This window comes from Opisthocomus hoazin, chromosome Z, assembly GCF_030867145.1.
Source record: "Opisthocomus hoazin isolate bOpiHoa1 chromosome Z, bOpiHoa1.hap1, whole genome shotgun sequence".
Classification (NCBI taxonomy): domain Eukaryota; kingdom Metazoa; phylum Chordata; class Aves; order Opisthocomiformes; family Opisthocomidae; genus Opisthocomus; species Opisthocomus hoazin.
In genome coordinates, this window is record NC_134454.1 from 80,713,760 (window position 1) to 80,740,409 (window position 26,650).

At 56.0% G+C, this 26,650-nt stretch overlaps 6 protein-coding genes across 11 annotated transcripts in view; 1 reads left to right on the top strand and 5 right to left on the bottom strand.

Moving 5' to 3' along the window:
* The window catches only part of UBAP2 (ubiquitin associated protein 2), a 176,361-nt gene that overhangs the window by 89,872 nt on the left and 59,839 nt on the right, over nt 1-26,650 (top strand). The window lies entirely within an intron of this gene.
* LOC142358836 (interferon-like) lies at nt 1,628-2,208 on the bottom strand. The gene has a single exon (XM_075411007.1). The coding sequence runs from the start codon at nt 2,206-2,208 to the stop codon at nt 1,630-1,632; it is 579 nt and encodes a 192-aa protein (XP_075267122.1). The 3' UTR covers nt 1,628-1,629.
* LOC142358848 (interferon-like) lies at nt 7,174-7,752 on the bottom strand. The gene has a single exon (XM_075411036.1). The coding sequence runs from the start codon at nt 7,750-7,752 to the stop codon at nt 7,174-7,176; it is 579 nt and encodes a 192-aa protein (XP_075267151.1).
* On the bottom strand, nt 12,718-13,296 carry LOC142358847 (interferon-like). Its single transcript, XM_075411035.1, has one exon. It carries the CDS (start codon nt 13,294-13,296, stop codon nt 12,718-12,720), a length of 579 nt encoding a protein of 192 aa, XP_075267150.1.
* Nucleotides 18,263-18,841, bottom strand: LOC142358849 (interferon-like). Its single transcript, XM_075411037.1, has one exon. The coding sequence runs from the start codon at nt 18,839-18,841 to the stop codon at nt 18,263-18,265; it is 579 nt and encodes a 192-aa protein (XP_075267152.1).
* Nucleotides 23,796-24,376, bottom strand: LOC142358846 (interferon-like). The gene has a single exon (XM_075411033.1). It carries the CDS (start codon nt 24,374-24,376, stop codon nt 23,798-23,800), a length of 579 nt encoding a protein of 192 aa, XP_075267148.1. The 3' UTR covers nt 23,796-23,797.

Genomic DNA, 26,650 nt, shown 5'->3' on the forward strand with positions numbered 1-26,650 from the left:
AACATTGCTGTACCCTTCGCAAGTGGCGTGCGCCTCTTTCCACATTCCATGGACATTTCTCTTCCAGCAGAGCTCCTCTAGAAGCTGCTAGTTCATCCATGCGGGTCTCCTGCCTCTTTTTCTAGATTTCTTTTGCAGGGGCACGCACCGCTCGTGAGCATGGAGGAAGTGATGTTTAAAGAGCGACCAGCACTCTTGGACCCCCCTGCCTTTGAGAGCCCTGACCCACGGGATTCCTCCCAGTAGCTCCTTGAAGAGGCCAAAGTTAGCTCTGTTGAAGTCCAAGGCTTTGATCCTACTTATCGCCCTGCTTCCTCCAGGCAGGATCCTGAACTCCACCATTTCATGGTCGTTGCAGCCGAGTCTACCACCGACGTTTACATCCTCAACCAGTCCCTCCTTGTTTGTTAGTACAAGGCCCAGCAGAGCGCCTTTGCTTGTTGGTTCCTCCACCACTTGCATCAGAAAGTTGTCATCAGTGCTCTGCAGGAACCTCCTGGATTGCGTGTGGCTGGCTGTGCGGTCTTCCGAGCTGATGTCAGGGTGGTTGAAGTGCCCAAGGAGAACCGGGGCTTGTGGCTGTGAGGCTGCTTGCAGCTGCGTGCAGAAGGTCCTGGAGATGGGTGAGGGCAACGCGAAGCAGAAATACAGGGTGGGTGGAGAATGGATTGAGAGCAGCCCTGAGGGGATGGACTTTGGGGTGTTGGCTGACAAGAATCACAGATTGGTAGGGATGTGGAAGGGAGCTCTGTGGGTCATGTAGTCCAACCGCCCTGCCGAAGCAGGGTCTCCTAGAGCAGGCTGCACAGGACCTTGTCCAGGCGGGTCTTGAAGCAATGTGCGCTCGCAGCCCAGAAGGCCAACCGTATCCTGGGGTGCATCGAAAGCAGCGTGGCCAGCAGGTGGAGGGAGGGGATTCTGGCCCTCCGCTGCGCTCTGGTGAGAGCCCAGTGGGAGTCCTGCGTGCAGGTTGGGAGCCCTGAGCACAGGACAGATATGGCTGTGTTCCATGTCCAAATCTCGGCAGGGCTTGGTGGGTCCCCTCCTCGCCTCGCTGAGGTACACCTTGCCCATGCCACCGTGCTTGTTCGCAAGCACTTCTGTGGCATTGGTGGATGTTTTTTGTGGTGGAGTGGTGGTTTGGAGGTGACTTTGATGTCTTGGCAGTGGGAGAGGGTTGGGAAGGGGAAGGTGGGTGTTGGGAGAGGAGGAGCGCAGAGGGTAAGGCTGATGGTGTGTGGGCAAGCGTGTGCTGCGAGGGTCTGGCATCAGCAGGAGCTGCCTGTGCACTTGCAGGACCATGGAGGGTCCCTAAGAGTGGTCTGCAGTGTGGAAGCCTTTGACTGGGGGAGGGGACATTGGTGGGACAGGTTGCAGGAGGGCAGCTCGTCCCTGCCTGCGTGCAGAGACCCTGACTTTGCCTGTCGGGCACATGCATGATGACCACGTATTTATGTTCTCGTCTTTTTTGTTTTTGCATAAAGTCTTTATTTGCAACAAGTGCATAAATAAATAAATAACGGTATAAATTAATATAGAAATGAATGTCCAGCAAAATAAATAAATGGTTGTGTAAGTAGGGGAGCGGTGAGTGGGAGGAGAGAGGTGGGTTTGTTGTGGGCCGTTGGTCTAGTTGTTGTTGGTGCGTGTGAGGTTGTGGAGGTGTTGGAGGGAGACGCGAGCTTCGAGGAGGACGTGGTCCCAGGCGCAGGCGGTGTGGTTGTGGGTGCGGAGGAAGTGTTGGATGTCCCTGAAGTATTTGTTGAGGCGGAGCATGAGGTTGCGGGGCGCTTGGTCTTGGGAGAGCGTGGCGTCGTCTGCGAGGCATTGTTGGAGCTGGTGGATGTGGTGCTGGAGGGCGTTGAGGAGGCGGCGGTGCGCGTGGGCGTCCCAGTGTGGAGGGGTGTTGGGTGTGCTGAGGGTGTGGAAGAGGTGCTGTAGGATGCGTAGGGCGGTGGCGTGGTGGTGGTGTGGGTGGTTGTTGCGGAGGAGGTTGTCGGGGAAGAAGGGCGTGTGGTGGTGGTGGTGGCAGGGCTGTGTCGGGCTGGGAGCCAAGGCGTGGAGGAGCTGGAGGCTGTCCCAGGCGAAGGCGTCGTGTCGGGGCCGCAGGTGGTGGCAGGCGAGGGCGGTGGCGAGAGGTGGCAGGAGGAGCAGGAGCGTGGTGGCGGCGTGGCGCAGGCGGGGCTGCGGGGTTGCGGGCGCAGGCATGGTGGGTGTGTGGGTGGTGCTGGTCAGGAGGCTGTTGAGAGGAGCGTGGTGGTGGTGCGGGTGGGCGCTGTGCTTGGGGCGGTGTGGTGGTGGCGGCTTTATGTGGTGGGTGGTCTTTGGGTGCCTGGCTTTCTGGTTGTGTCGAGTTTCCGTGTGTGGTTTTCAGTTTGGTGTGGCGGCTGTGGTGGTGTTGGGGAAGTGCGTTGGTGGGGTGTCCGTGCGTGGGGAGGGCGGTGGCGGTGCTTGGCTGGTGCGGCTTTCAGTCTTGGCGGTTTTGGGGTCGTGTTGGCTTTAGTGTTTCCGTGGGGGACCTGAAAGCGCGGTAGTAGCAACAGATGTGGCTGTTGCGCCGCTGATGTGGTGGTTTTGTGGTTTCTACTTTCTGTGCTAGGCTGGCTCTCATGCGAGTTGTTTTCCGCTGAATTTCCCTTCCTGCCCCAGTGTCTTTTCCTTGTGTAATGCTCCTGCATTTGTTGTGGCTTTTTTAGTTTCTGTTTGTTTGTCATTCTTGTTTTCGTATGAGCGCGTTTTGAGAGCTTTGAAAATGATGTATTTGTCAGGAATTTCTGGAGCTCTGTAAGTCCTGAGCTGTCAGTAGAGGAGGTGACTGTGGGTCTAATGACTGTAGTGCTCCAGTGCTTCCATCTAAGGAACCTGAAGGTGCGCAAGTCGATGGGACCTGATGAGATGCATGTGCTGGTTGAGGGAAGTGGGAGCTGAAGATGTGAATTGAGTCTGCATCCTATTTGAGAAGGCGTGGCCGCCTGGTGAGGTTCCCACTGCTGGAAAAGGGGAAGCACAATGCCCATGTTTAAAGGGGTAACAAGGAAGGTCTGGGGCCCTTGAGGCCGATCAGTGTCTCCTGTGTGCTCGGCAAGATCATGGAGCAGATACTGCTGGAAAGTGTGTGAAGGCACATAGAAAACAACGAGGTGATTGGTGGCTGCCAGCATGGCTTCAGTAAGGGCAGGTCATGCGTGAACGAATTATTGGCCTACTACGCGTGGTGTGCGGCGTTGGTGGATAAGGGAAGAGCAACTGACATCATCTGCCTGGAGCTGTGCAAAACATTTGACAGTGTCGTGCACAACAGGCTTGTCTGTCAATTGGAGAGCTGTAGATTTGAAGAATGGACCAGTCGGTGGAGAAGGAGTTGGGTGGATGGTCGCACTCAGAGGGTTGCGTTCAACAGCTCAGTGTCCTAGTGGAGACCAGTGACGAGTGGCGTTCCTCAGGGGTCGGTACTGGGACACGCGCAGTTTAATGTCTTTGTTGGTGGCATGGACAGTGGGATTAAGTGCAGCGTCAGCAAGTTTGCCGAGAACACCACGCTGTGTGGTGCGGTCGACACGCTGGAGGGAAAGGATGCCACTCGGAGGGACTTGGAGAGGCTTGAGAGGTGGTCCCGCACAAAGCTGCTGAAGTTCGCCAAGGCCAAGTGCAAGGTCACAGAATCACAGAATGGTCAGGATTGGAAGGGACCTCTGTGGATCATGTAGTGCAACCCCCGTGCCGAAGCAGTGTCAGCTAGAGCAGGCTGCACAGGACCTTATCCAGGCGGATCTTGAATACCTGCAGAGAAGGAGAGTCCACAACCTCCTTGGGCAACGTATTCCATGGCTCTGTCACCCTCAGAGTGAAGAAGATGTTCCTCATGTTCAGACGGAACTTCCTCTGCTTCAGTTTGTGCTCGTTGCCCCTTGTCCTGTGACTGGGCACCACTGAAAGGAGCCTGCCCCATCCTCCTGACACCCACCCTTTTCAGATATTTTTAGGCATTTCTTAGGTCCCCTCTCAGCCTTCTCTTCTTCAGGCTGAACAAGGCCAGCTCCCTCAGCCTTTCCTCATAGGAGAGATGCTCCAGTCCCGTCATCATCCTCGTAGCCGTCCGCTGGACTGTGTCCAGTAGCTCCTCATCTTACTTGAAGTGGGGAGTCCAGAACTGGACACAGTACTTCAGATGGGGCCTCACTAGGGCAGAGTAGATTGAGAGGAGAAGCTCCCTCGACCTGCTGGCCACACTCATCTTAATGCACGCCAGGATGCCATTGGCCTTGTTGACAGCCAGGGCACGCACACTGCTGGCTCATGGTCAACTTGTTGTCCACCAGGACACCCAGGTCTCTCTGTGCGGAGGTGCTCTGCAGCGTGTCTGTGCCAAGCCTGTACTGGTGCATGGGGTTGTTCCTCCCCAGATGCAGGATCCTGCAGTTGCCCATGTTGAACCTCATCAGGTTCGTCTGCGCCCAACTCTCCAGCCTGTCCAGCTCTCGCTGAATGGCAGCACAGCCTTCTGGCATATCCACCACTCCTCCCAGTTTGATGTCATCGACAAACTTGCTGAGGGTAGATTCTAACTCTTCGTCCAGGTCACTGATGAAGAAGTTGAACAAGAGTGGGCCGAGTACTGACCCCTGGGGGACACCACTAGTTAGAGGCCTCCCACTAGACTCAGCGCCGCTGATGACAACCCTCTGAGCTCTGCCCTTCAGCTAGTTCTCAATCCACGTGACTGGCCACTCATCCAGCCCACACTTCCTGAGCTTCCATACGAGGATGTTACGGGAGACAGTCTGAAAACCCATGCTGAAGTCGAGGTAGACAACATGCACTGCTCTCCCTTCATCTACCCAGCCAGTCATGCTGTCGTAGACAGCTATCAGATTGGTCAAGCATGGTTTCCCTTTGGTGAATCCATGTTGACTTGACTACTGCTGACAACCTTCTTCTCCTCCACTTGCCTGATGGTGACCTGTAGAGTGAGTTGCTCCATCATCTTTCCCGGGATGGAGGTAAGGCTGACCAGGCTGTAGTTCCCTGGGTCCTCCTTCTTACCCTTTGTGGAGACTGCAGTGACATTGGCTTTTCTGCAGTCCTCGAGCACGTGTCGTGTCCTCCAGCACCTTTCAAAGATGATGGAGAGTGGCTCAGCAACGACGTCTGCCAGGTCCCTCAGCACTGGTGGGTGCATTCCATCGGGGCCATGGATTTGTGGGCGTGCAGATTGCTTAAGCGCTCCCTCACACAGTCCTCGTCGACCAAGGCAGAGTGCTCCTTTCTGCAGGCTTCCTGTCTTAGCTGCAGGGCTTGGGATTCCTGAGGGCCAGGCTTGGCACTGAGGACTGAAGCAGTTGCGGCATTCAGTAGCTCTGCCTTCTCTGCATCGTCTGTCACCAGGACACCCTCCTCGTTCAGCAGCGGCCCCACGTTATCCCTCGTCTTCCGTTTGCTGCTGATGTAGTTGAAGAAGCCCTTGTTCTTGTCTTGGACATCCCTTGCCAGATTCAGTTCCAGGTGGATCTTGGCCTTGCTCGTTGCATCCCTGCATGCTCTGACAACATTGCTGTACCCTTCGCAAGTGGCGTGCGCCTCTTTCCACATTCCATGGACATTTCTCTTCCAGCAGAGCTCCTCTAGAAGCTGCTAGTTCATCCATGCGGGTCTCCTGCCTCCTTTTCTAGATTTCTTTCGCAGGGGCACGCACCGCTCGTGAGCATGGAGGAAGTGATGTTTAAAGAGCGACCAGCACTCTTGGACCCCCCTGCCTTTGAGAGCCCTGACCCACGGGATTCCTCCCAGTAGCTCCTTGAAGAGGCCAAAGTTAGCTCTGTTGAAGTCCAAGGCTTTGATCCTACTTATCGCCCTGCTTCCTCCAGGCAGGATCCTGAACTCCACCATTTCATGGTCGTTGCAGCCGAGTCTACCACCGACGTTTACATCCTCAACCAGTCCCTCCTTGTTTGTTAGTACAAGGCCCAGCAGAGCGCCTTTGCTTGTTGGTTCCTCCACCACTTGCATCAGAAAGTTGTCATCAGTGCTCTGCAGGAACCTCCTGGATTGCGTGTGGCTGGCTGTGCGGTCTTCCGAGCTGATGTCAGGGTGGTTGAAGTGCCCAAGGAGAACCGGGGCTTGTGGCTGTGAGGCTGCTTGCAGCTGCGTGCAGAAGGTCCTGGAGATGGGTGAGGGCAACGCGAAGCAGAAATACAGGGTGGGTGGAGAATGGATTGAGAGCAGCCCTGAGGGGATGGACTTTGGGGTGTTGGCTGACAAGAATCACAGATTGGTAGGGATGTGGAAGGGAGCTCTGTGGGTCATGTAGTCCAACCGCCCTGCCGAAGCAGGGTCTCCTAGAGCAGGCTGCACAGGACCTTGTCCAGGCGGGTCTTGAAGCAATGTGCGCTCGCAGCCCAGAAGGCCAACCGTATCCTGGGGTGCATCGAAAGCAGCGTGGCCAGCAGGTGGAGGGAGGGGATTCTGGCCCTCCGCTGCGCTCTGGTGAGAGCCCAGTGGGAGTCCTGCGTGCAGGTTGGGAGCCCTGAGCACAGGACAGACATGGCTGTGTTCCATGTCCAAATCTCGGCAGGGCTTGGTGGGTCCCCTCCTCGCCTCGCTGAGGTACACCTTGCCCATGCCACCGTGCTTGTTCGCAAGCACTTCTGTGGCATTGGTGGATGTTTTTTGTGGTGGAGTGGTGGTTTGGAGGTGACTTTGATGTCTTGGCAGTGGGAGAGGGTTGGGAAGGGGAAGGTGGGTGTTGGGAGAGGAGGAGCGCAGAGGGTAAGGCTGATGGTGTGTGGGCAAGCGTGTGCTGCGAGGGTCTGGCATCAGCAGGAGCTGCCTGTGCACTTGCAGGACCATGGAGGGTCCCTAAGAGTGGTCTGCAGTGTGGAAGCCTTTGACTGGGGGAGGGGACATTGGTGGGACAGGTTGCAGGAGGGCAGCTCGTCCCTGCCTGCGTGCAGAGACCCTGACTTTGCCTGTCGGGCACATGCATGATGACCACGTATTTATGTTCTCGTCTTTTTTGTTTTTGCATAAAGTCTTTATTTGCAACAAGTGCATAAATAAATAAATAACGGTATAAATTAATATAGAAATGAATATCCAGCAAAATAAATAAATGGTTGTGTAAGTAGGGGAGCGGTGAGTGGGAGGAGAGAGGTGGGTTTGTTGTGGGCCGTTGGTCTAGTTGTTGTTGGTGCGTGTGAGGTTGTGGAGGTGTTGGAGGGAGACGCGAGCTTCGAGGAGGACGTGGTCCCAGGCGCAGGCGGTGTGGTTGTGGGTGCGGAGGAAGTGTTGGATGTCCCTGAAGTATTTGTTGAGGCGGAGCATGAGGTTGCGGGGCGCTTGGTCTTGGGAGAGCGTGGCGTCGTCTGCGAGGCATTGTTGGAGCTGGTGGATGTGGTGCTGGAGGGCGTTGAGGAGGCGGCGGTGCGCGTGGGCGTCCCAGTGTGGAGGGGTGTTGGGTGTGCTGAGGGTGTGGAAGAGGTGCTGTAGGATGCGTAGGGCGGTGGCGTGGTGGTGGTGTGGGTGGTTGTTGCGGAGGAGGTTGTCGGGGAAGAAGGGCGTGTGGTGGTGGTGGTGGCAGGGCTGTGTCGGGCTGGGAGCCAAGGCGTGGAGGAGCTGGAGGCTGTCCCAGGCGAAGGCGTCGTGTCGGGGCCGCAGGTGGTGGCAGGCGAGGGCGGTGGCGAGAGGTGGCAGGAGGAGCAGGAGCGTGGTGGCGGCGTGGCGCAGGCGGGGCTGCGGGGTTGCGGGCGCAGGCATGGTGGGTGTGTGGGTGGTGCTGGTCAGGAGGCTGTTGAGAGGAGCGTGGTGGTGGTGCGGGTGGGCGCTGTGCTTGGGGCGGTGTGGTGGTGGCGGCTTTATGTGGTGGGTGGTCTTTGGGTGCCTGGCTTTCTGGTTGTGTCGAGTTTCCGTGTGTGGTTTTCAGTTTGGTGTGGCGGCTGTGGTGGTGTTGGGGAAGTGCGTTGGTGGGGTGTCCGTGCGTGGGGAGGGCGGTGGCGGTGCTTGGCTGGTGCGGCTTTCAGTCTTGGCGGTTTTGGGGTCGTGTTGGCTTTAGTGTTTCCGTGGGGGACCTGAAAGCGCGGTAGTAGCAACAGATGTGGCTGTTGCGCCGCTGATGTGGTGGTTTTGTGGTTTCTACTTTCTGTGCTAGGCTGGCTCTCATGCGAGTTGTTTTCCGCTGAATTTCCCTTCCTGCCCCAGTGTCTTTTCCTTGTGTAATGCTCCTGCATTTGTTGTGGCTTTTTTAGTTTCTGTTTGTTTGTCGTTCTTGTTTTCGTATGAGCGCGTTTTGAGAGCTTTGAAAATGATGTATTTGTCAGGAATTTCTGGAGCTCTGTAAGTCCTGAGCTGTCAGTAGAGGAGGTGACTGTGGGTCTAATGACTGTAGTGCTCCAGTGCTTCCATCTAAGGAACCTGAAGGTGCGCAAGTCGATGGGACCTGATGAGATGCATGTGCTGGTTGAGGGAAGTGGGAGCTGAAGATGTGAATTGAGTCTGCATCCTATTTGAGAAGGCGTGGCCGCCTGGTGAGGTTCCCACTGCTGGAAAAGGGGAAGCACAATGCCCATGTTTAAAGGGGTAACAAGGAAGGTCTGGGGCCCTTGAGGCCGATCAGTGTCTCCTGTGTGCTCGGCAAGATCATGGAGCAGATACTGCTGGAAAGTGTGTGAAGGCACATAGAAAACAACGAGGTGATTGGTGGCTGCCAGCATGGCTTCAGTAAGGGCAGGTCATGCGTGAACGAATTATTGGCCTACTACGCGTGGTGTGCGGCGTTGGTGGATAAGGGAAGAGCAACTGACATCATCTGCCTGGAGCTGTGCAAAACATTTGACAGTGTCGTGCACAACAGGCTTGTCTGTCAATTGGAGAGCTGTAGATTTGAAGAATGGACCAGTCGGTGGAGAAGGAGTTGGGTGGATGGTCGCACTCAGAGGGTTGCGTTCAACAGCTCAGTGTCCTAGTGGAGACCAGTGACGAGTGGCGTTCCTCAGGGGTCGGTACTGGGACACGCGCAGTTTAATGTCTTTGTTGGTGGCATGGACAGTGGGATTAAGTGCAGCGTCAGCAAGTTTGCCGAGAACACCACGCTGTGTGGTGCGGTCGACACGCTGGAGGGAAAGGATGCCACTCGGAGGGACTTGGAGAGGCTTGAGAGGTGGTCCCGCACAAAGCTGCTGAAGTTCGCCAAGGCCAAGTGCAAGGTCACAGAATCACAGAATGGTCAGGATTGGAAGGGACCTCTGTGGATCATGTAGTGCAACCCCCGTGCCGAAGCAGTGTCAGCTAGAGCAGGCTGCACAGGACCTTATCCAGGCGGATCTTGAATACCTGCAGAGAAGGAGAGTCCACAACCTCCTTGGGCAACGTATTCCATGGCTCTGTCACCCTCAGAGTGAAGAAGATGTTCCTCATGTTCAGACGGAACTTCCTCTGCTTCAGTTTGTGCTCGTTGCCCCTTGTCCTGTGACTGGGCACCACTGAAAGGAGCCTGCCCCATCCTCCTGACACCCACCCTTTTCAGATATTTTTAGGCATTTCTTAGGTCCCCTCTCAGCCTTCTCTTCTTCAGGCTGAACAAGGCCAGCTCCCTCAGCCTTTCCTCATAGGAGAGATGCTCCAGTCCCGTCATCATCCTCGTAGCCGTCCGCTGGACTGTGTCCAGTAGCTCCTCATCTTACTTGAAGTGGGGAGTCCAGAACTGGACACAGTACTTCAGATGGGGCCTCACTAGGGCAGAGTAGATTGAGAGGAGAAGCTCCCTCGACCTGCTGGCCACACTCATCTTAATGCACGCCAGGATGCCATTGGCCTTGTTGACAGCCAGGGCACGCACACTGCTGGCTCATGGTCAACTTGTTGTCCACCAGGACACCCAGGTCTCTCTGTGCGGAGGTGCTCTGCAGCGTGTCTGTGCCAAGCCTGTACTGGTGCATGGGGTTGTTCCTCCCCAGATGCAGGATCCTGCAGTTGCCCATGTTGAACCTCATCAGGTTCGTCTGCGCCCAACTCTCCAGCCTGTCCAGCTCTCGCTGAATGGCAGCACAGCCTTCTGGCATATCCACCACTCCTCCCAGTTTGATGTCATCGACAAACTTGCTGAGGGTAGATTCTAACTCTTCGTCCAGGTCACTGATGAAGAAGTTGAACAAGAGTGGGCCGAGTACTGACCCCTGGGGGACACCACTAGTTAGAGGCCTCCCACTAGACTCAGCGCCGCTGATGACAACCCTCTGAGCTCTGCCCTTCAGCTAGTTCTCAATCCACGTGACTGGCCACTCATCCAGCCCACACTTCCTGAGCTTCCATACGAGGATGTTACGGGAGACAGTCTGAAAACCCATGCTGAAGTCGAGGTAGACAACATGCACTGCTCTCCCTTCATCTACCCAGCCAGTCATGCTGTCGTAGACAGCTATCAGATTGGTCAAGCATGGTTTCCCTTTGGTGAATCCATGTTGACTTGACTACTGCTGACAACCTTCTTCTCCTCCACTTGCCTGATGGTGACCTGTAGAGTGAGTTGCTCCATCATCTTTCCCGGGATGGAGGTAAGGCTGACCAGGCTGTAGTTCCCTGGGTCCTCCTTCTTACCCTTTGTGGAGACTGCAGTGACATTGGCTTTTCTGCAGTCCTCGAGCACGTGTCGTGTCCTCCAGCACCTTTCAAAGATGATGGAGAGTGGCTCAGCAACGACGTCTGCCAGGTCCCTCAGCACTGGTGGGTGCATTCCATCGGGGCCATGGATTTGTGGGCGTGCAGATTGCTTAAGCGCTCCCTCACGCAGTCCTCGTCGACCAAGGCAGAGTGCTCCTTTCTGCAGGCTTCCTGTCTTAGCTGCAGGGCTTGGGATTCCTGAGGGCCAGGCTTGGCACTGAGGACTGAAGCAGTTGCGGCATTCAGTAGCTCTGCCTTCTCTGCATCGTCTGTCACCAGGACACCCTCCTCGTTCAGCAGCGGCCCCACGTTATCCCTCGTCTTCCGTTTGCTGCTGATGTAGTTGAAGAAGCCCTTGTTCTTGTCTTGGACATCCCTTGCCAGATTCAGTTCCAGGTGGATCTTGGCCTTGCTCGTTGCATCCCTGCATGCTCTGACAACATTGCTGTACCCTTCGCAAGTGGCGTGCGCCTCTTTCCACATTCCATGGACATTTCTCTTCCAGCAGAGCTCCTCTAGAAGCTGCTAGTTCATCCATGCGGGTCTCCTGCCTCCTTTTCTAGATTTCTTTCGCAGGGGCACGCACCGCTCGTGAGCATGGAGGAAGTGATGTTTAAAGAGCGACCAGCACTCTTGGACCCCCCTGCCTTTGAGAGCCCTGACCCACGGGATTCCTCCCAGTAGCTCCTTGAAGAGGCCAAAGTTAGCTCTGTTGAAGTCCAAGGCTTTGATCCTACTTATCGCCCTGCTTCCTCCAGGCAGGATCCTGAACTCCACCATTTCATGGTCGTTGCAGCCGAGTCTACCACCGACGTTTACATCCTCAACCAGTCCCTCCTTGTTTGTTAGTACAAGGCCCAGCAGAGCGCCTTTGCTTGTTGGTTCCTCCACCACTTGCATCAGAAAGTTGTCATCAGTGCTCTGCAGGAACCTCCTGGATTGCGTGTGGCTGGCTGTGCGGTCTTCCGAGCTGATGTCAGGGTGGTTGAAGTGCCCAAGGAGAACCGGGGCTTGTGGCTGTGAGGCTGCTTGCAGCTGCGTGCAGAAGGTCCTGGAGATGGGTGAGGGCAACGCGAAGCAGAAATACAGGGTGGGTGGAGAATGGATTGAGAGCAGCCCTGAGGGGATGGACTTTGGGGTGTTGGCTGACAAGAATCACAGATTGGTAGGGATGTGGAAGGGAGCTCTGTGGGTCATGTAGTCCAACCGCCCTGCCGAAGCAGGGTCTCCTAGAGCAGGCTGCACAGGACCTTGTCCAGGCGGGTCTTGAAGCAATGTGCGCTCGCAGCCCAGAAGGCCAACCGTATCCTGGGGTGCATCGAAAGCAGCGTGGCCAGCAGGTGGAGGGAGGGGATTCTGGCCCTCCGCTGCGCTCTGGTGAGAGCCCAGTGGGAGTCCTGCGTGCAGGTTGGGAGCCCTGAGCACAGGACAGACATGGCTGTGTTCCATGTCCAAATCTCGGCAGGGCTTGGTGGGTCCCCTCCTCGCCTCGCTGAGGTACACCTTGCCCATGCCACCGTGCTTGTTCGCAAGCACTTCTGTGGCATTGGTGGATGTTTTTTGTGGTGGAGTGGTGGTTTGGAGGTGACTTTGATGTCTTGGCAGTGGGAGAGGGTTGGGAAGGGGAAGGTGGGTGTTGGGAGAGGAGGAGCGCAGAGGGTAAGGCTGATGGTGTGTGGGCCAGCGTGTGCTGCGAGGGTCTGGCATCAGCAGGAGCTGCCTGTGCACTTGCAGGACCATGGAGGGTCCCTAAGAGTGGTCTGCAGTGTGGAAGCCTTTGACTGGGGGAGGGGACATTGGTGGGACAGGTTGCAGGAGGGCAGCTCGTCCCTGCCTGCGTGCAGAGACCCTGACTTTGCCTGTCGGGCACATGCATGATGACCACGTATTTATGTTCTCGTCTTTTTTGTTTTTGCATAAAGTCTTTATTTGCAACAAGTGCATAAATAAATAAATAACGGTATAAATTAATATAGAAATGAATATCCAGCAAAATAAATAAATGGTTGTGTAAGTAGGGGAGCGGTGAGTGGGAGGAGAGAGGTGGGTTTGTTGTGGGCCGTTGGTCTAGTTGTTGTTGGTGCGTGTGAGGTTGTGGAGGTGTTGGAGGGAGACGCGAGCTTCGAGGAGGACGTGGTCCCAGGCGCAGGCGGTGTGGTTGTGGGTGCGGAGGAAGTGTTGGATGTCCCTGAAGTATTTGTTGAGGCGGAGCATGAGGTTGCGGGGCGCTTGGTCTTGGGAGAGCGTGGCGTCGTCTGCGAGGCATTGTTGGAGCTGGTGGATGTGGTGCTGGAGGGCGTTGAGGAGGCGGCGGTGCGCGTGGGCGTCCCAGTGTGGAGGGGTGTTGGGTGTGCTGAGGGTGTGGAAGAGGTGCTGTAGGATGCGTAGGGCGGTGGCGTGGTGGTGGTGTGGGTGGTTGTTGCGGAGGAGGTTGTCGGGGAAGAAGGGCGTGTGGTGGTGGTGGTGGCAGGGCTGTGTCGGGCTGGGAGCCAAGGCGTGGAGGAGCTGGAGGCTGTCCCAGGCGAAGGCGTCGTGTCGGGGCCGCAGGTGGTGGCAGGCGAGGGCGGTGGCGAGAGGTGGCAGGAGGAGCAGGAGCGTGGTGGCGGCGTGGCGCAGGCGGGGCTGCGGGGTTGCGGGCGCAGGCATGGTGGGTGTGTGGGTGGTGCTGGTCAGGAGGCTGTTGAGAGGAGCGTGGTGGTGGTGCGGGTGGGCGCTGTGCTTGGGGCGGTGTGGTGGTGGCGGCTTTATGTGGTGGGTGGTCTTTGGGTGCCTGGCTTTCTGGTTGTGTCGAGTTTCCGTGTGTGGTTTTCAGTTTGGTGTGGCGGCTGTGGTGGTGTTGGGGAAGTGCGTTGGTGGGGTGTCCGTGCGTGGGGAGGGCGGTGGCGGTGCTTGGCTGGTGCGGCTTTCAGTCTTGGCGGTTTTGGGGTCGTGTTGGCTTTAGTGTTTCCGTGGGGGACCTGAAAGCGCGGTAGTAGCAACAGATGTGGCTGTTGCGCCGCTGATGTGGTGGTTTTGTGGTTTCTACTTTCTGTGCTAGGCTGGCTCTCATGCGAGTTGTTTTCCGCTGAATTTCCCTTCCTGCCCCAGTGTCTTTTCCTTGTGTAATGCTCCTGCATTTGTTGTGGCTTTTTTAGTTTCTGTTTGTTTGTCGTTCTTGTTTTCGTATGAGCGCGTTTTGAGAGCTTTGAAAATGATGTATTTGTCAGGAATTTCTGGAGCTCTGTAAGTCCTGAGCTGTCAGTAGAGGAGGTGACTGTGGGTCTAATGACTGTAGTGCTCCAGTGCTTCCATCTAAGGAACCTGAAGGTGCGCAAGTCGATGGGACCTGATGAGATGCATGTGCTGGTTGAGGGAAGTGGGAGCTGAAGATGTGAATTGAGTCTGCATCCTATTTGAGAAGGCGTGGCCGCCTGGTGAGGTTCCCACTGCTGGAAAAGGGGAAGCACAATGCCCATGTTTAAAGGGGTAACAAGGAAGGTCTGGGGCCCTTGAGGCCGATCAGTGTCTCCTGTGTGCTCGGCAAGATCATGGAGCAGATACTGCTGGAAAGTGTGTGAAGGCACATAGAAAACAACGAGGTGATTGGTGGCTGCCAGCATGGCTTCAGTAAGGGCAGGTCATGCGTGAACGAATTAGTGGCCTACTACGCGTGGTGTGCGGCGTTGGTGGATAAGGGAAGAGCAACTGACATCATCTGCCTGGAGCTGTGCAAAACATTTGACAGTGTCGTGCACAACAGGCTTGTCTGTCAATTGGAGAGCTGTAGATTTGAAGAATGGACCAGTCGGTGGAGAAGGAGTTGGGTGGATGGTCGCACTCAGAGGGTTGCGTTCAACAGCTCAGTGTCCTAGTGGAGACCAGTGACGAGTGGCGTTCCTCAGGGGTCGGTACTGGGACACGCGCAGTTTAATGTCTTTGTTGGTGGCATGGACAGTGGGATTAAGTGCAGCGTCAGCAAGTTTGCCGAGAACACCACGCTGTGTGGTGCGGTCGACACGCTGGAGGGAAAGGATGCCACTCGGAGGGACTTGGAGAGGCTTGAGAGGTGGTCCCGCACAAAGCTGCTGAAGTTCGCCAAGGCCAAGTGCAAGGTCACAGAATCACAGAATGGTCAGGATTGGAAGGGACCTCTGTGGATCATGTAGTGCAACCCCCGTGCCGAAGCAGTGTCAGCTAGAGCAGGCTGCACAGGACCTTATCCAGGCGGATCTTGAATACCTGCAGAGAAGGAGAGTCCACAACCTCCTTGGGCAACGTATTCCATGGCTCTGTCACCCTCAGAGTGAAGAAGATGTTCCTCATGTTCAGACGGAACTTCCTCTGCTTCAGTTTGTGCTCGTTGCCCCTTGTCCTGTGACTGGGCACCACTGAAAGGAGCCTGCCCCATCCTCCTGACACCCACCCTTTTCAGATATTTTTAGGCATTTCTTAGGTCCCCTCTCAGCCTTCTCTTCTTCAGGCTGAACAAGGCCAGCTCCCTCAGCCTTTCCTCATAGGAGAGATGCTCCAGTCCCGTCATCATCCTCGTAGCCGTCCGCTGGACTGTGTCCAGTAGCTCCTCATCTTACTTGAAGTGGGGAGTCCAGAACTGGACACAGTACTTCAGATGGGGCCTCACTAGGGCAGAGTAGATTGAGAGGAGAAGCTCGCTCGACCTGCTGGCCACACTCATCTTAATGCACGCCAGGATGCCATTGGCCTTGTTGACAGCCAGGGCACGCACACTGCTGGCTCATGGTCAACTTGTTGTCCACCAGGACACCCAGGTCTCTCTGTGCGGAGGTGCTCTGCAGCGTGTCTGTGCCAAGCCTGTACTGGTGCATGGGGTTGTTCCTCCCCAGATGCAGGATCCTGCAGTTGCCCATGTTGAACCTCATCAGGTTCGTCTGCGCCCAACTCTCCAGCCTGTCCAGCTCTCGCTGAATGGCAGCACAGCCTTCTGGCATATCCACCACTCCTCCCAGTTTGATGTCATCGACAAACTTGCTGAGGGTAGATTCTAACTCTTCGTCCAGGTCACTGATGAAGAAGTTGAACAAGAGTGGGCCGAGTACTGACCCCTGGGGGACACCACTAGTTAGAGGCCTCCCACTAGACTCAGCGCCGCTGATGACAACCCTCTGAGCTCTGCCCTTCAGCTAGTTCTCAATCCACGTGACTGGCCACTCATCCAGCCCACACTTCCTGAGCTTCCATACGAGGATGTTACGGGAGACAGTCTGAAAACCCATGCTGAAGTCGAGGTAGACAACATGCACTGCTCTCCCTTCATCTACCCAGCCAGTCATGCTGTCGTAGACAGCTATCAGATTGGTCAAGCATGGTTTCCCTTTGGTGAATCCATGTTGACTTGACTAGTGCTGACAACCTTCTTCTCCTCCACTTGCCTGATGGTGACCTGTAGAGTGAGTTGCTCCATCATCTTTCCCGGGATGGAGGTAAGGCTGACCAGGCTGTAGTTCCCTGGGTCCTCCTTCTTACCCTTTGTGGAGACTGCAGTGACATTGGCTTTTCTGCAGTCCTCGAGCACGTGTCGTGTCCTCCAGCACCTTTCAAAGATGATGGAGAGTGGCTCAGCAACGACGTCTGCCAGGTCCCTCAGCACTGGTGGGTGCATTCCATCGGGGCCATGGATTTGTGGGCGTGCAGATTGCTTAAGCGCTCCCTCACGCAGTCCTCGTCGACCAAGGCAGAGTGCTCCTTTCTGCAGGCTTCCTGTCTTAGCTGCAGGGCTTGGGATTCCTGAGGGCCAGGCTTGGCACTGAGGACTGAAGCAGTTGCGGCATTCAGTAGCTCTGCCTTCTCTGCATCGTCTGTCACCAGGACACCCTCCTCGTTCAGCAGCGGCCCCACGTTATCCCTCGTCTTCCGTTTGCTGCTGATGTAGTTGAAGAAGCCCTTGTTCTTGTCTTGGACATCCCTTGCCAGATTCAGTTCCAGGTGGATCTTGGCCTTGCTCGTTGCATCCCTGCATGCTCTGACAACATTGCTGTACCCTTCGCAAGTGGCGTGCGCCTCTTTCCACATTCCATGGACATTTCTCTTCCAGCAGAGCTCCTCTAGAAGCTGCTAGTTCATCCATGCGGGTCTCCTGCCTCTTTTTCTAGATTTCTTTCGCAGGGGCACGCACCGCTCGTGAGCATGGAGGAAGTGATGTTTAAAGAGCGACCAGCACTCTTGGACCCCCCTGCCTTTGAGAGCCCTGACCCACGGGATTCCTCCCAGTAGCTCCTTGAAGAGGCCAAAGTTAGCTCTGTTGAAGTCCAAGGCTTTGATCCTACTTATCGCCCTGCTTCCTCCAGGCAGGATCCTGAACTCCACCATTTCATGGTCGTTGCAGCCGAGTCTACCACCGACGTTTACATCCTCAACCAGTCCCTCCTTGTTTGTTAGTACAAGGCCCAGCAGAGCGCCTTTGCTTGTTGGTTCCTCCACCACTTGCATCAGAAAGTTGTCATCAGTGCTCTGCAGGAACCTCCTGGATTGCGTGTGGCTGGCTGTGCGGTCTTCCGAGCTGATGTCAGGGTGGTTGAAGTGCCCAAGGAGAACCGGGGCTTGTGGCTGTGAGGCTGCTTGCAGCTGCGTGCAGAAGGTCCTGGAGATGGGTGAGGGCAACGCGAAGCAGAAATACAGGGTGGGTGGAGAATGGATTGAGAGCAGCCCTGAGGGGATGGACTTTGGGGTGTTGGCTGACAAGAATCACAGATTGGTAGGGATGTGGAAGGGAGCTCTGTGGGTCATGTAGTCCAACCGCCCTGCCGAAGCAGGGTCTCCTAGAGCAGGCTGCACAGGACCTTGTGCAGGCGGGTCTTGAAGCAATGTGCGCTCGCAGCCCAGAAGGCCAACCGTATCCTGGGGTGCATCGAAAGCAGCGTGGCCAGCAGGTGGAGGGAGGGGATTCTGGCCCTCCGCTGCGCTCTGGTGAGAGCCCAGTGGGAGTCCTGCGTGCAGGTTGGGAGCCCTGAGCACAGGACAAATATGGCTGTGTTCCATGTCCAAATCTCGGCAGGGCTTGGTGGGTCCCCTCCTCGCCTCGCTGAGGTACACCTTGCCCATGCCACCGTGCTTGTTCGCAAGCACTTCTGTGGCATTGGTGGATGTTTTTTTGTGGTGGAGTGGTGGTTTGGAGGTGACTTTGATGTCTTGGCAGTGGGAGAGGGTTGGGAAGGGGAAGGTGGGTGTTGGGAGAGGAGGAGCGCAGAGGGTAAGGCTGATGGTGTGTGGGCAAGCGTGTGCTGCGAGGGTCTGGCATCAGCAGGAGCTGCCTGTGCACTTGCAGGACCATGGAGGGTCCCTAAGAGTGGTCTGCAGTGTGGAAGCCTTTGACTGGGGGAGGGGACATTGGTGGGACAGGTTGCAGGAGGGCAGCTCGTCCCTGCCTGCATGCAGAGACCCTGACTTTGCCTGTCGGGCACATGCATGATGACCACGTATTTATGTTCTCGTCTTTTTTGTTTTTGCATAAAGTCTTTATTTGCAACAAGTGCATAAATAAATAAATAACGGTATAAATTAATATAGAAATGAATGTCCAGCAAAATAAATAAATGGTTGTGTAAGTAGGGGAGCGGTGAGTGGGAGGAGAGATGTGGGTTTGTTGTGGGCCGTTGGTCTAGTTGTTGTTGGTGCGTGTGAGGTTGTGGAGGTGTTGGAGGGAGACGCGAGCTTCGAGGAGGACGTGGTCCCAGGCGCAGGCGGTGTGGTTGTGGGTGCGGAGGAAGTGTTGGATGTCCCTGAAGTATTTGTTGAGGCGGAGCATGAGGTTGCGGGGCGCTTGGTCTTGGGAGAGCGTGGCGTCGTCTGCGAGGCATTGTTGGAGCTGGTGGATGTGGTGCTGGAGGGCGTTGAGGAGGCGGCGGTGCGCGTGGGCGTCCCAGTGTGGAGGGGTGTTGGGTGTGCTGAGGGTGTGGAAGAGGTGCTGTAGGATGCGTAGGGCGGTGGCGTGGTGGTGGTGTGGGTGGTTGTTGCGGAGGAGGTTGTCGGGGAAGAAGGGCGTGTGGTGGTGGTGGTGGCAGGGCTGTGTCGGGCTGGGAGCCAAGGCGTGGAGGAGCTGGAGGCTGTCCCAGGCGAAGGCGTCGTGTCGGGGCCGCAGGTGGTGGCAGGCGAGGGCGGTGGCGAGAGGCGGCAGGAGGAGCAGGAGCGTGGTGGCGGCGTGGCGCAGGCGGGGCTGCGGGGTTGCGGGCGCAGGCATGGTGGGTGTGTGGGTGGTGCTGGTCAGGAGGCTGTTGAGAGGAGCGTGGTGGTGGTGCGGGTGGGCGCTGTGCTTGGGGCGGTGTGGTGGTGGCGGCTTTATGTGGTGGGTGGTCTTTGGGTGCCTGGCTTTCTGGTTGTGTCGAGTTTCCGTGTGTGGTTTTCAGTTTGGTGTGGCGGCTGTGGTGGTGTTGGGGAAGTGCGTTGGTGGGGTGTCCGTGCGTGGGGAGGGCGGTGGCGGTGCTTGGCTGGTGCGGCTTTCAGTCTTGGCGGTTTTGGGGTCGTGTTGGCTTTAGTGTTTCCGTGGGGGACCGGAAAGCGCGGTAGTACCAACAGATGTGGCTGTTGCGCCGCTGATGTGGTGGTTTTGTGGTTTCTACTTTCTGTGCTAGGCTGGCTCTCATGCGAGTTGTTTTCCGCTGAATTTCCCTTCCTGCCCCAGTGTCTTTTCCTTGTGTAATGCTCCTGCATTTGTTGTGGCTTTTTTAGTTTCTGTTTGTTTGTCATTCTTGTTTTCGTATGAGCGCGTTTTGAGAGCTTTGAAAATGATGTATTTGTCAGGAATTTCTGGAGCTCTGTAAGTCCTGAGCTGTCAGTAGAGGAGGTGACTGTGGGTCTAATGACTGTAGTGCTCCAGTGCTTCCGTCTAAGGAACCTGAAGGTGTGCAAGTCGATGGGACCTGATGAGATGCATGTGCTGGTTGAGGGAAGTGGGAGCTGAAGATGTGAATTGAGTCTGCATCCTATTTGAGAAGGCGTGGCCGCCTGGTGAGGTTCCCACTGCTGGAAAAGGGGAAGCACAATGCCCATGTTTAAAGGGGTAACAAGGAAGGTCTGGGGCCCTTGAGGCCGATCAGTGTCTCCTGTGTGCTCGGCAAGATCATGGAGCAGATACTGCTGGAAAGCGTGTGAAGGCACATAGAAAACAACGAGGTGATTGGTGGCTGCCAGCATGGCTTCAGTAAGGGCAGGTCATGCGTGAACGAATTAGTGGCCTACTACGCGTGGTGTGCGGCGTTGGTGGATAAGGGAAGAGCAACTGACATCATCTGCCTGGAGCTGTGCAAAACATTTGACAGTGTCGTGCACAACAGGCTTGTCTGTCAATTGGAGAGCTGTAGATTTGAAGAATGGACCAGTCGGTGGAGAAGGAGTTGGGTGGATGGTCGCACTCAGAGGGTTGCGTTCAACAGCTCAGTGTCCTAGTGGAGACCAGTGACGAGTGGCGTTCCTCAGGGGTCGGTACTGGGACACGCGCAGTTTAATGTCTTTGTTGGTGGCATGGACAGTGGGATTAAGTGCAGCGTCAGCAAGTTTGCCGAGAACACCACGCTGTGTGGTGCGGTCGACACGCTGGAGGGAAAGGATGCCACTCGGAGGGACTTGGAGAGGCTTGAGAGGTGGTCCCGCACAAAGCTGCTGAAGTTCGCCAAGGCCAAGTGCAAGGTCACAGAATCACAGAATGGTCAGGATTGGAAGGGACCTCTGTGGATCATGTAGTGCAACCCCCGTGCCGAAGCAGTGTCAGCTAGAGCAGGCTGCACAGGACCTTATCCAGGCGGATCTTGAATACCTGCAGAGAAGGAGAGTCCACAACCTCCTTGGGCAACGTATTCCATGGCTCTGTCACCCTCAGAGTGAAGAAGTTGTTCCTCATGTTCAGACGGAACTTCCTCTGCTTCAGTTTGTGCTCGTTGCCCCTTGTCCTGTGACTGGGCACCACTGAAAGGAGCCTGCCCCATCCTCCTGACACCCACCCTTTTCAGATATTTTTAGGCATTTCTTAGGTCCCCTCTCAGCCTTCTCTTCTTCAGGCTGAACAAGGCCAGCTCCCTCAGCCTTTCCTCATAGGAGAGATGCTCCAGTCCCGTCATCATCCTCGTAGCCCTCCGCTGGACTGTGTCCAGTAGCTCCTCATCTTACTTGAAGTGGGGAGTCCAGAACTGGACACAGTACTTCAGATGGGGCCTCACTAGGGCAGAGTAGATTGAGAGGAGAAGCTCCCTCGACCTGCTGGCCACACTCATCTTAATGCACGCCAGGATGCCATTGGCCTTGTTGGCAGCCAGGGCACGCACACTGCTGACTCATGGTCAACTTGTTGTTCACCAGGACACCCAGGTCTCTCTGTGCGGAGATGCTCTGCAGCGTGTCCGTGCCAAGCCTGTACTGGTGCATGGGGTTGTTCCTCCCCAGGTGCACTTGGCCTTTTAGAACCTCATCAGGTTCGTCTGCGCCCAACTCTCCAGCCTGTCCAGCTCTCGCTGAATGGCAGCACAGCCTTCTGGCATATCCACCACTCCTCCCAGTTTGATGTCATCGACAAACTTGCTGAGGGTAGATTCTAACTCTTCATCCAGGTCACTGATGAAGAAGTTGAACAAGAGTGGGCCGAGTACTGACCCCTGGTGGACACCACTAGTTAGAGGCCTCCCACTAGACTCAGCGCCACTGATGACAACCCTCTGAGCTCTGCCCTTCAGCCAGTTCTCAATCCACGTGACTGGCCACTCATCCAGCCCACACTTCCTGAGCTTCCGTACGAGGATGTTACGGGAGACAGTCTGAAAACCCGTTCTGAAGTCGAGGTAGACAACATGCACTGCTCTCCCTTCATCTACCCAGCCAGTCATGCTGTCGTAGACAGCTATCAGATTGGTCAAGCATGGTTTCCCTTTGGTGAATCCATGTTGACTTGACTAGTGCTGACAACCTTCTTCTCCTCCACTTGCCTGATGGTGACCTGTAGAGTGAGTTGCTCCATCATCTTTCCCGGGATGGAGGTAAGGCTGACCAGGCTGTAGTTCCCTGGGTCCTCCTTCTTACCCTTTGTGGAGACTGCAGAGACATTGGCTTTTCTGCAGTCCTCGAGCACATGTCGTGTCCTCCAGCACCTTTCAAAGATGATGGAGAGTGGCTCAGCAACGACGTCTGCCAGGTCCCTCAGCACTGGTGGGTGCATTCCATCGGGGCCATGGATTTGTGGGTGTGCAGATTGCTTAAGCGCTCCCTCACGCAGTCCTCGTCGACCAAGGGTGAGTGCTCCTTTCTGCAGGCTTCCTGTCTTAGCTGCAGGGCTTGGGATTCCTGAGGGCCAGGCTTGGCACTGAGGACTGAAGCAGTTGCGGCATTCAGTAGCTCTGCCTTCTCTGCATCGTCTGTCACCAGGACAGCCTCCTCGTTCAGCAGCGGCCCCACGTTATCCTTCGTCTTCCGTTTGCTGCTGATGTAGTTGAAGAAGCCCTTGTTCTTGTCTTGGACATCCCTTGCCAGATTCAGTTCCAGGTGGATCTTGGCCTTGCTCGTTGCATCCCTGCATGCTCTGACAACATTGCTGTACCCTTCGCAAGTGGCGTGCGCCTCTTTCCACATTCCATGGACATTTCTCTTCCAGCAGAGCTCCTCTAGAAGCTGCTAGTTCATCCATGCGGGTCTCCTGCCTCTTTTTCTAGATTTCTTTCGCAGGGGCACGCACCGCTCGTGAACATGGAGGAAGTGATGTTTAAAGAGCGACCAGCACTCTTGGACCCCCCTGCCTTTGAGAGCCCTGACCCACGGGATTCCTCCCAGTAGCTCCTTGAAGAGGCCAAAGTTAGCTCTGTTGAAGTCCAAGGCTTTGATCCTACTTATCGCCCTGCTTCCTCCAGGCAGGATCCTGAACTCCACCATTTCATGGTCGTTGCAGCCGAGTCTACCACCGACGTTTACATCCTCAACCAGTCCCTCCTTGTTTGTTAGTACAAGGCCCAGCAGAGCGCCTTTGCTTGTTGGTTCCTCCACCACTTGCATCAGAAAGTTGTCATCAGTGCTCTGCAGGAACCTCCTGGATTGCGTGTGGCTGGCTGTGCGGTCTTCCGAGCTGATGTCAGGGTGGTTGAAGTGCCCAAGGAGAACCGGGGCTTGTGGCTGTGAGGCTGCTTGCAGCTGCGTGCAGAAGGTCCTGGAGATGGGTGAGGGCAACGCGAAGCAGAAATACAGGGTGGGTGGAGAATGGATTGAGAGCAGCCCTGAGGGGATGGACTTTGGGGTGTTGGCTGACAAGAATCACAGATTGGTAGGGATGTGGAAGGGAGCTCTGTGGGTCATGTAGTCCAACCGCCCTGCCGAAGCAGGGTCTCCTAGAGCAGGCTGCACAGGACCTTGTCCAGGCGGGTCTTGAAGCAATGTGCACTCGCAGCCCAGAAGGCCAACCGTATCCTGGGGTGCATCGAAAGCAGCGTGGCCAGCAGGTGGAGGGAGGGGATTCTGGCCCTCCGCTGCGCTCTGGTGAGAGCCCAGTGGGAGTCCTGCGTGCAGGTTGGGAGCCCTGAGCACAGGACAAATATGGCTGTGTTCCATGTCCAAATCTCGGCAGGGCTTGGTGGGTCCCCTCCTCGCCTCGCTGAGGTACACCTTGCCCATGCCACCGTGCTTGTTCGCAAGCACTTCTGTGGCATTGGTGGATGTTTTTTAGTGGTGGAGTGGTGGTTTGGAGGTGACTTTGATGTCTTGGCAGTGGGAGAGGGTTGGGAAGGGGAAGGTGGGTGTTGGGAGAGGAGGAGCGCAGAGGGTAAGGCTGATGGTGTGTGGGCAAGCGTGTGCTGCGAGGGTCTGGCATCAGCAGGAGCTGCCTGTGCACTTGCAGGACCATGGAGGGTCCCTAAGAGTGGTCTGCAGTGTGGAAGCCTTTGACTGGGGGAGGGGACATTGGTGGGACAGGTTGCAGGAGGGCAGCTCGTCCCTGCCTGCATGCAGAGACCCTGACTTTGCCTGTCGGGCACATGCATGATGACCACGTATTTATGTTCTCGTCTTTTTTGTTTTTGCATAAAGTCTTTATTTGCAACAAGTGCATAAATAAATAAATAACGGTATAAATTAATATAGAAATGAATGTCCAGCAAAATAAATAAATGGTTGTGTAAGTAGGGGAGCGGTGAGTGGGAGGAGAGAGGTGGGTTTGTTGTGGGCCGTTGGTCTAGTTGTTGTTGGTGCGTGTGAGGTTGTGGAGGTGTTGGAGGGAGACGCGAGCTTCGAGGAGGACGTGGTCCCAGGCGCAGGCGGTGTGGTTGTGGGTGCGGAGGAAGTGTTGGATGTCCCTGAAGTATTTGTTGAGGCGGAGCATGAGGTTGCGGGGCGCTTGGTCTTGGGAGAGCGTGGCGTCGTCTGCGAGGCATTGTTGGAGCTGGTGGATGTGGTGCTGGAGGGCGTTGAGGAGGCGGCGGTGCGCGTGGGCGTCCCAGTGTGGAGGGGTGTTGGGTGTGCTGAGGGTGTGGAAGAGGTGCTGTAGGATGCGTAGGGCGGTGGCGTGGTGGTGGTGTGGGTGGTTGTTGCGGAGGAGGTTGTCGGGGAAGAAGGGCGTGTGGTGGTGGTGGTGGCAGGGCTGTGTCGGGCTGGGAGCCAAGGCGTGGAGGAGCTGGAGGCTGTCCCAGGCGAAGGCGTCGTGTCGGGGCCGCAGGTGGTGGCAGGCGAGGGCGGTGGCGAGAGGCGGCAGGAGGAGCAGGAGCGTGGTGGCGGCGTGGCGCAGGCGGGGCTGCGGGGTTGCGGGCGCAGGCATGGTGGGTGTGTGGGTGGTGCTGGTCAGGAGGCTGTTGAGAGGAGCGTGGTGGTGGTGCGGGTGGGCGCTGTGCTTGGGGCGGTGTGGTGGTGGCGGCTTTATGTGGTGGGTGGTCTTTGGGTGCCTGGCTTTCTGGTTGTGTCGAGTTTCCGTGTGTGGTTTTCAGTTTGGTGTGGCGGCTGTGGTGGTGTTGGGGAAGTGCGTTGGTGGGGTGTCCGTGCGTGGGGAGGGCGGTGGCGGTGCTTGGCTGGTGCGGCTTTCAGTCTTGGCGGTTTTGGGGTCGTGTTGGCTTTAGTGTTTCCGTGGGGGACCTGAAAGCGCGGTAGTAGCAACAGATGTGGCTGTTGCGCCGCTGATGTGGTGGTTTTGTGGTTTCTACTTTCTGTGCTAGGCTGGCTCTCATGCGAGTTGTTTTCCGCTGAATTTCCCTTCCTGCCCCAGTGTCTTTTCCTTGTGTAATGCTCCTGCATTTGTTGTGGCTTTTTTAGTTTCTGTTTGTTTGTCATTCTTGTTTTCGTATGAGCGCGTTTTGAGAGCTTTGAAAATGATGTATTTGTCAGGAATTTCTGGAGCTCTGTAAGTCCTGAGCTGTCAGTAGAGGAGGTGACTGTGGGTCTAATGACTGTAGTGCTCCAGTGCTTCCATCTAAGGAACCTGAAGGTGTGCAAGTCGATGGGACCTGATGAGATGCATGTGCTGGTTGAGGGAAGTGGGAGCTGAAGATGTGAATTGAGTCTGCATCCTATTTGAGAAGGCGTGGCCGCCTGGTGAGGTTCCCACTGCTGGAAAAGGGGAAGCACAATGCCCATGTTTAAAGGGGTAACAAGGAAGGTTCTGGGGCCCTTGAGGCCGATCAGTGTCTCCTGTGTGCTCGGCAAGATCATGGAGCAGATACTGCTGGAAAGCGTGTGAAGGCACATAGAAAACAACGAGGTGATTGGTGGCTGCCAGCATGGCTTCAGTAAGGGCAGGTCATGCGTGAACGAATTAGTGGCCTACTACGCGTGGTGTGCGGCGTTGGTGGATAAGGGAAGAGCAACTGACATCATCTGCCTGGAGCTGTGCAAAACATTTGACAGTGTCGTGCACAACAGGCTTGTCTGTCAATTGGAGAGCTGTAGATTTGAAGAATGGACCAGTCGGTGGAGAAGGAGTTGGGTGGATGGTCGCACTCAGAGGGTTGCGTTCAACAGCTCAGTGTCCTAGTGGAGACCAGTGACGAGTGGCGTTCCTCAGGGGTCGGTACTGGGACACGCGCAGTTTAACATCTTTATTGGTGGCATGGACAGTGGGATTGAGTGCAGCGTCAGCAAGTTTGCCGAGAACACCACGCTGTGTGGTGCGGTCGACACGCTGGAGGGAAAGGATGCCACTCGGAGGGACTTGGAGAGGCTTGAGAGGTGGTCCCGCACAAAGCTGCTGAAGTTCGCCAAGGCCAAGTGCAAGGTCACAGAATCACAGAATGGTCAGGATTGGAAGGGACCTCTGTGGATCATGTAGTGCAACCCCTGTGCCGAAGCAGTGTCAGCTAGAGCAGGCTGCACAGGACCTTATCCAGGCGGATCTTGAATACCTGCAGAGAAGGAGAGTCCACAACCTCCTTGGGCAACCTATTCCATGGCTCCGTCACCCTCAGAGTGAAGTTGTTCCTCATGTTCAGACGGAACTTCCTCCGCTTCAGTTTGTGCTCGTTGCCCCTTGTCCTGTCGCTGGGCACCACTGAAAGGAGCCTGCCCCATCCTCCTGACACCCACCCTTTTCAGATATTTTTAGGCATTTCTTAGGTCCCCTCTCAGCCTTCTCTTCTTCAGGCTGAACAAGGCCAGCTCCCTCAGCCTTTCCTCATAGGAGAGATGCTCCAGTCCCGTCATCATCCTCGTAGCCGTCCGCTGGACTGTGTCCAGTAGCTCCTTATCTTACTTGAAGTGGGGAGTCCAGAACTGGACACAGTACTTCAGATGGGGCCTCACTAGGGCAGAGTAGATTGAGAGGAGAAGCTCCCTCGACCTGCTGGCCACACTCATCTTAATGCACGCCAGGATGCCATTGGCCTTGTTGACAGCCAGGGCACGCACACTGCTGGCTCATGGTCAACTTGTTGTTCACCAGGACACCCAGGTCTCTCTGTGCGGAGGTGCTCTGCAGCGTGTCTGTGCCAAGCCTGTACTGGTGCATGGGGTTGTTCCTCCCCAGATGCAGGATCCTGCAGTTGCCCATGTTGAACCTCATCAGGTTCGTCTGCGCCCAACTCTCCAGCCTGTCCAGCTCTCGCTG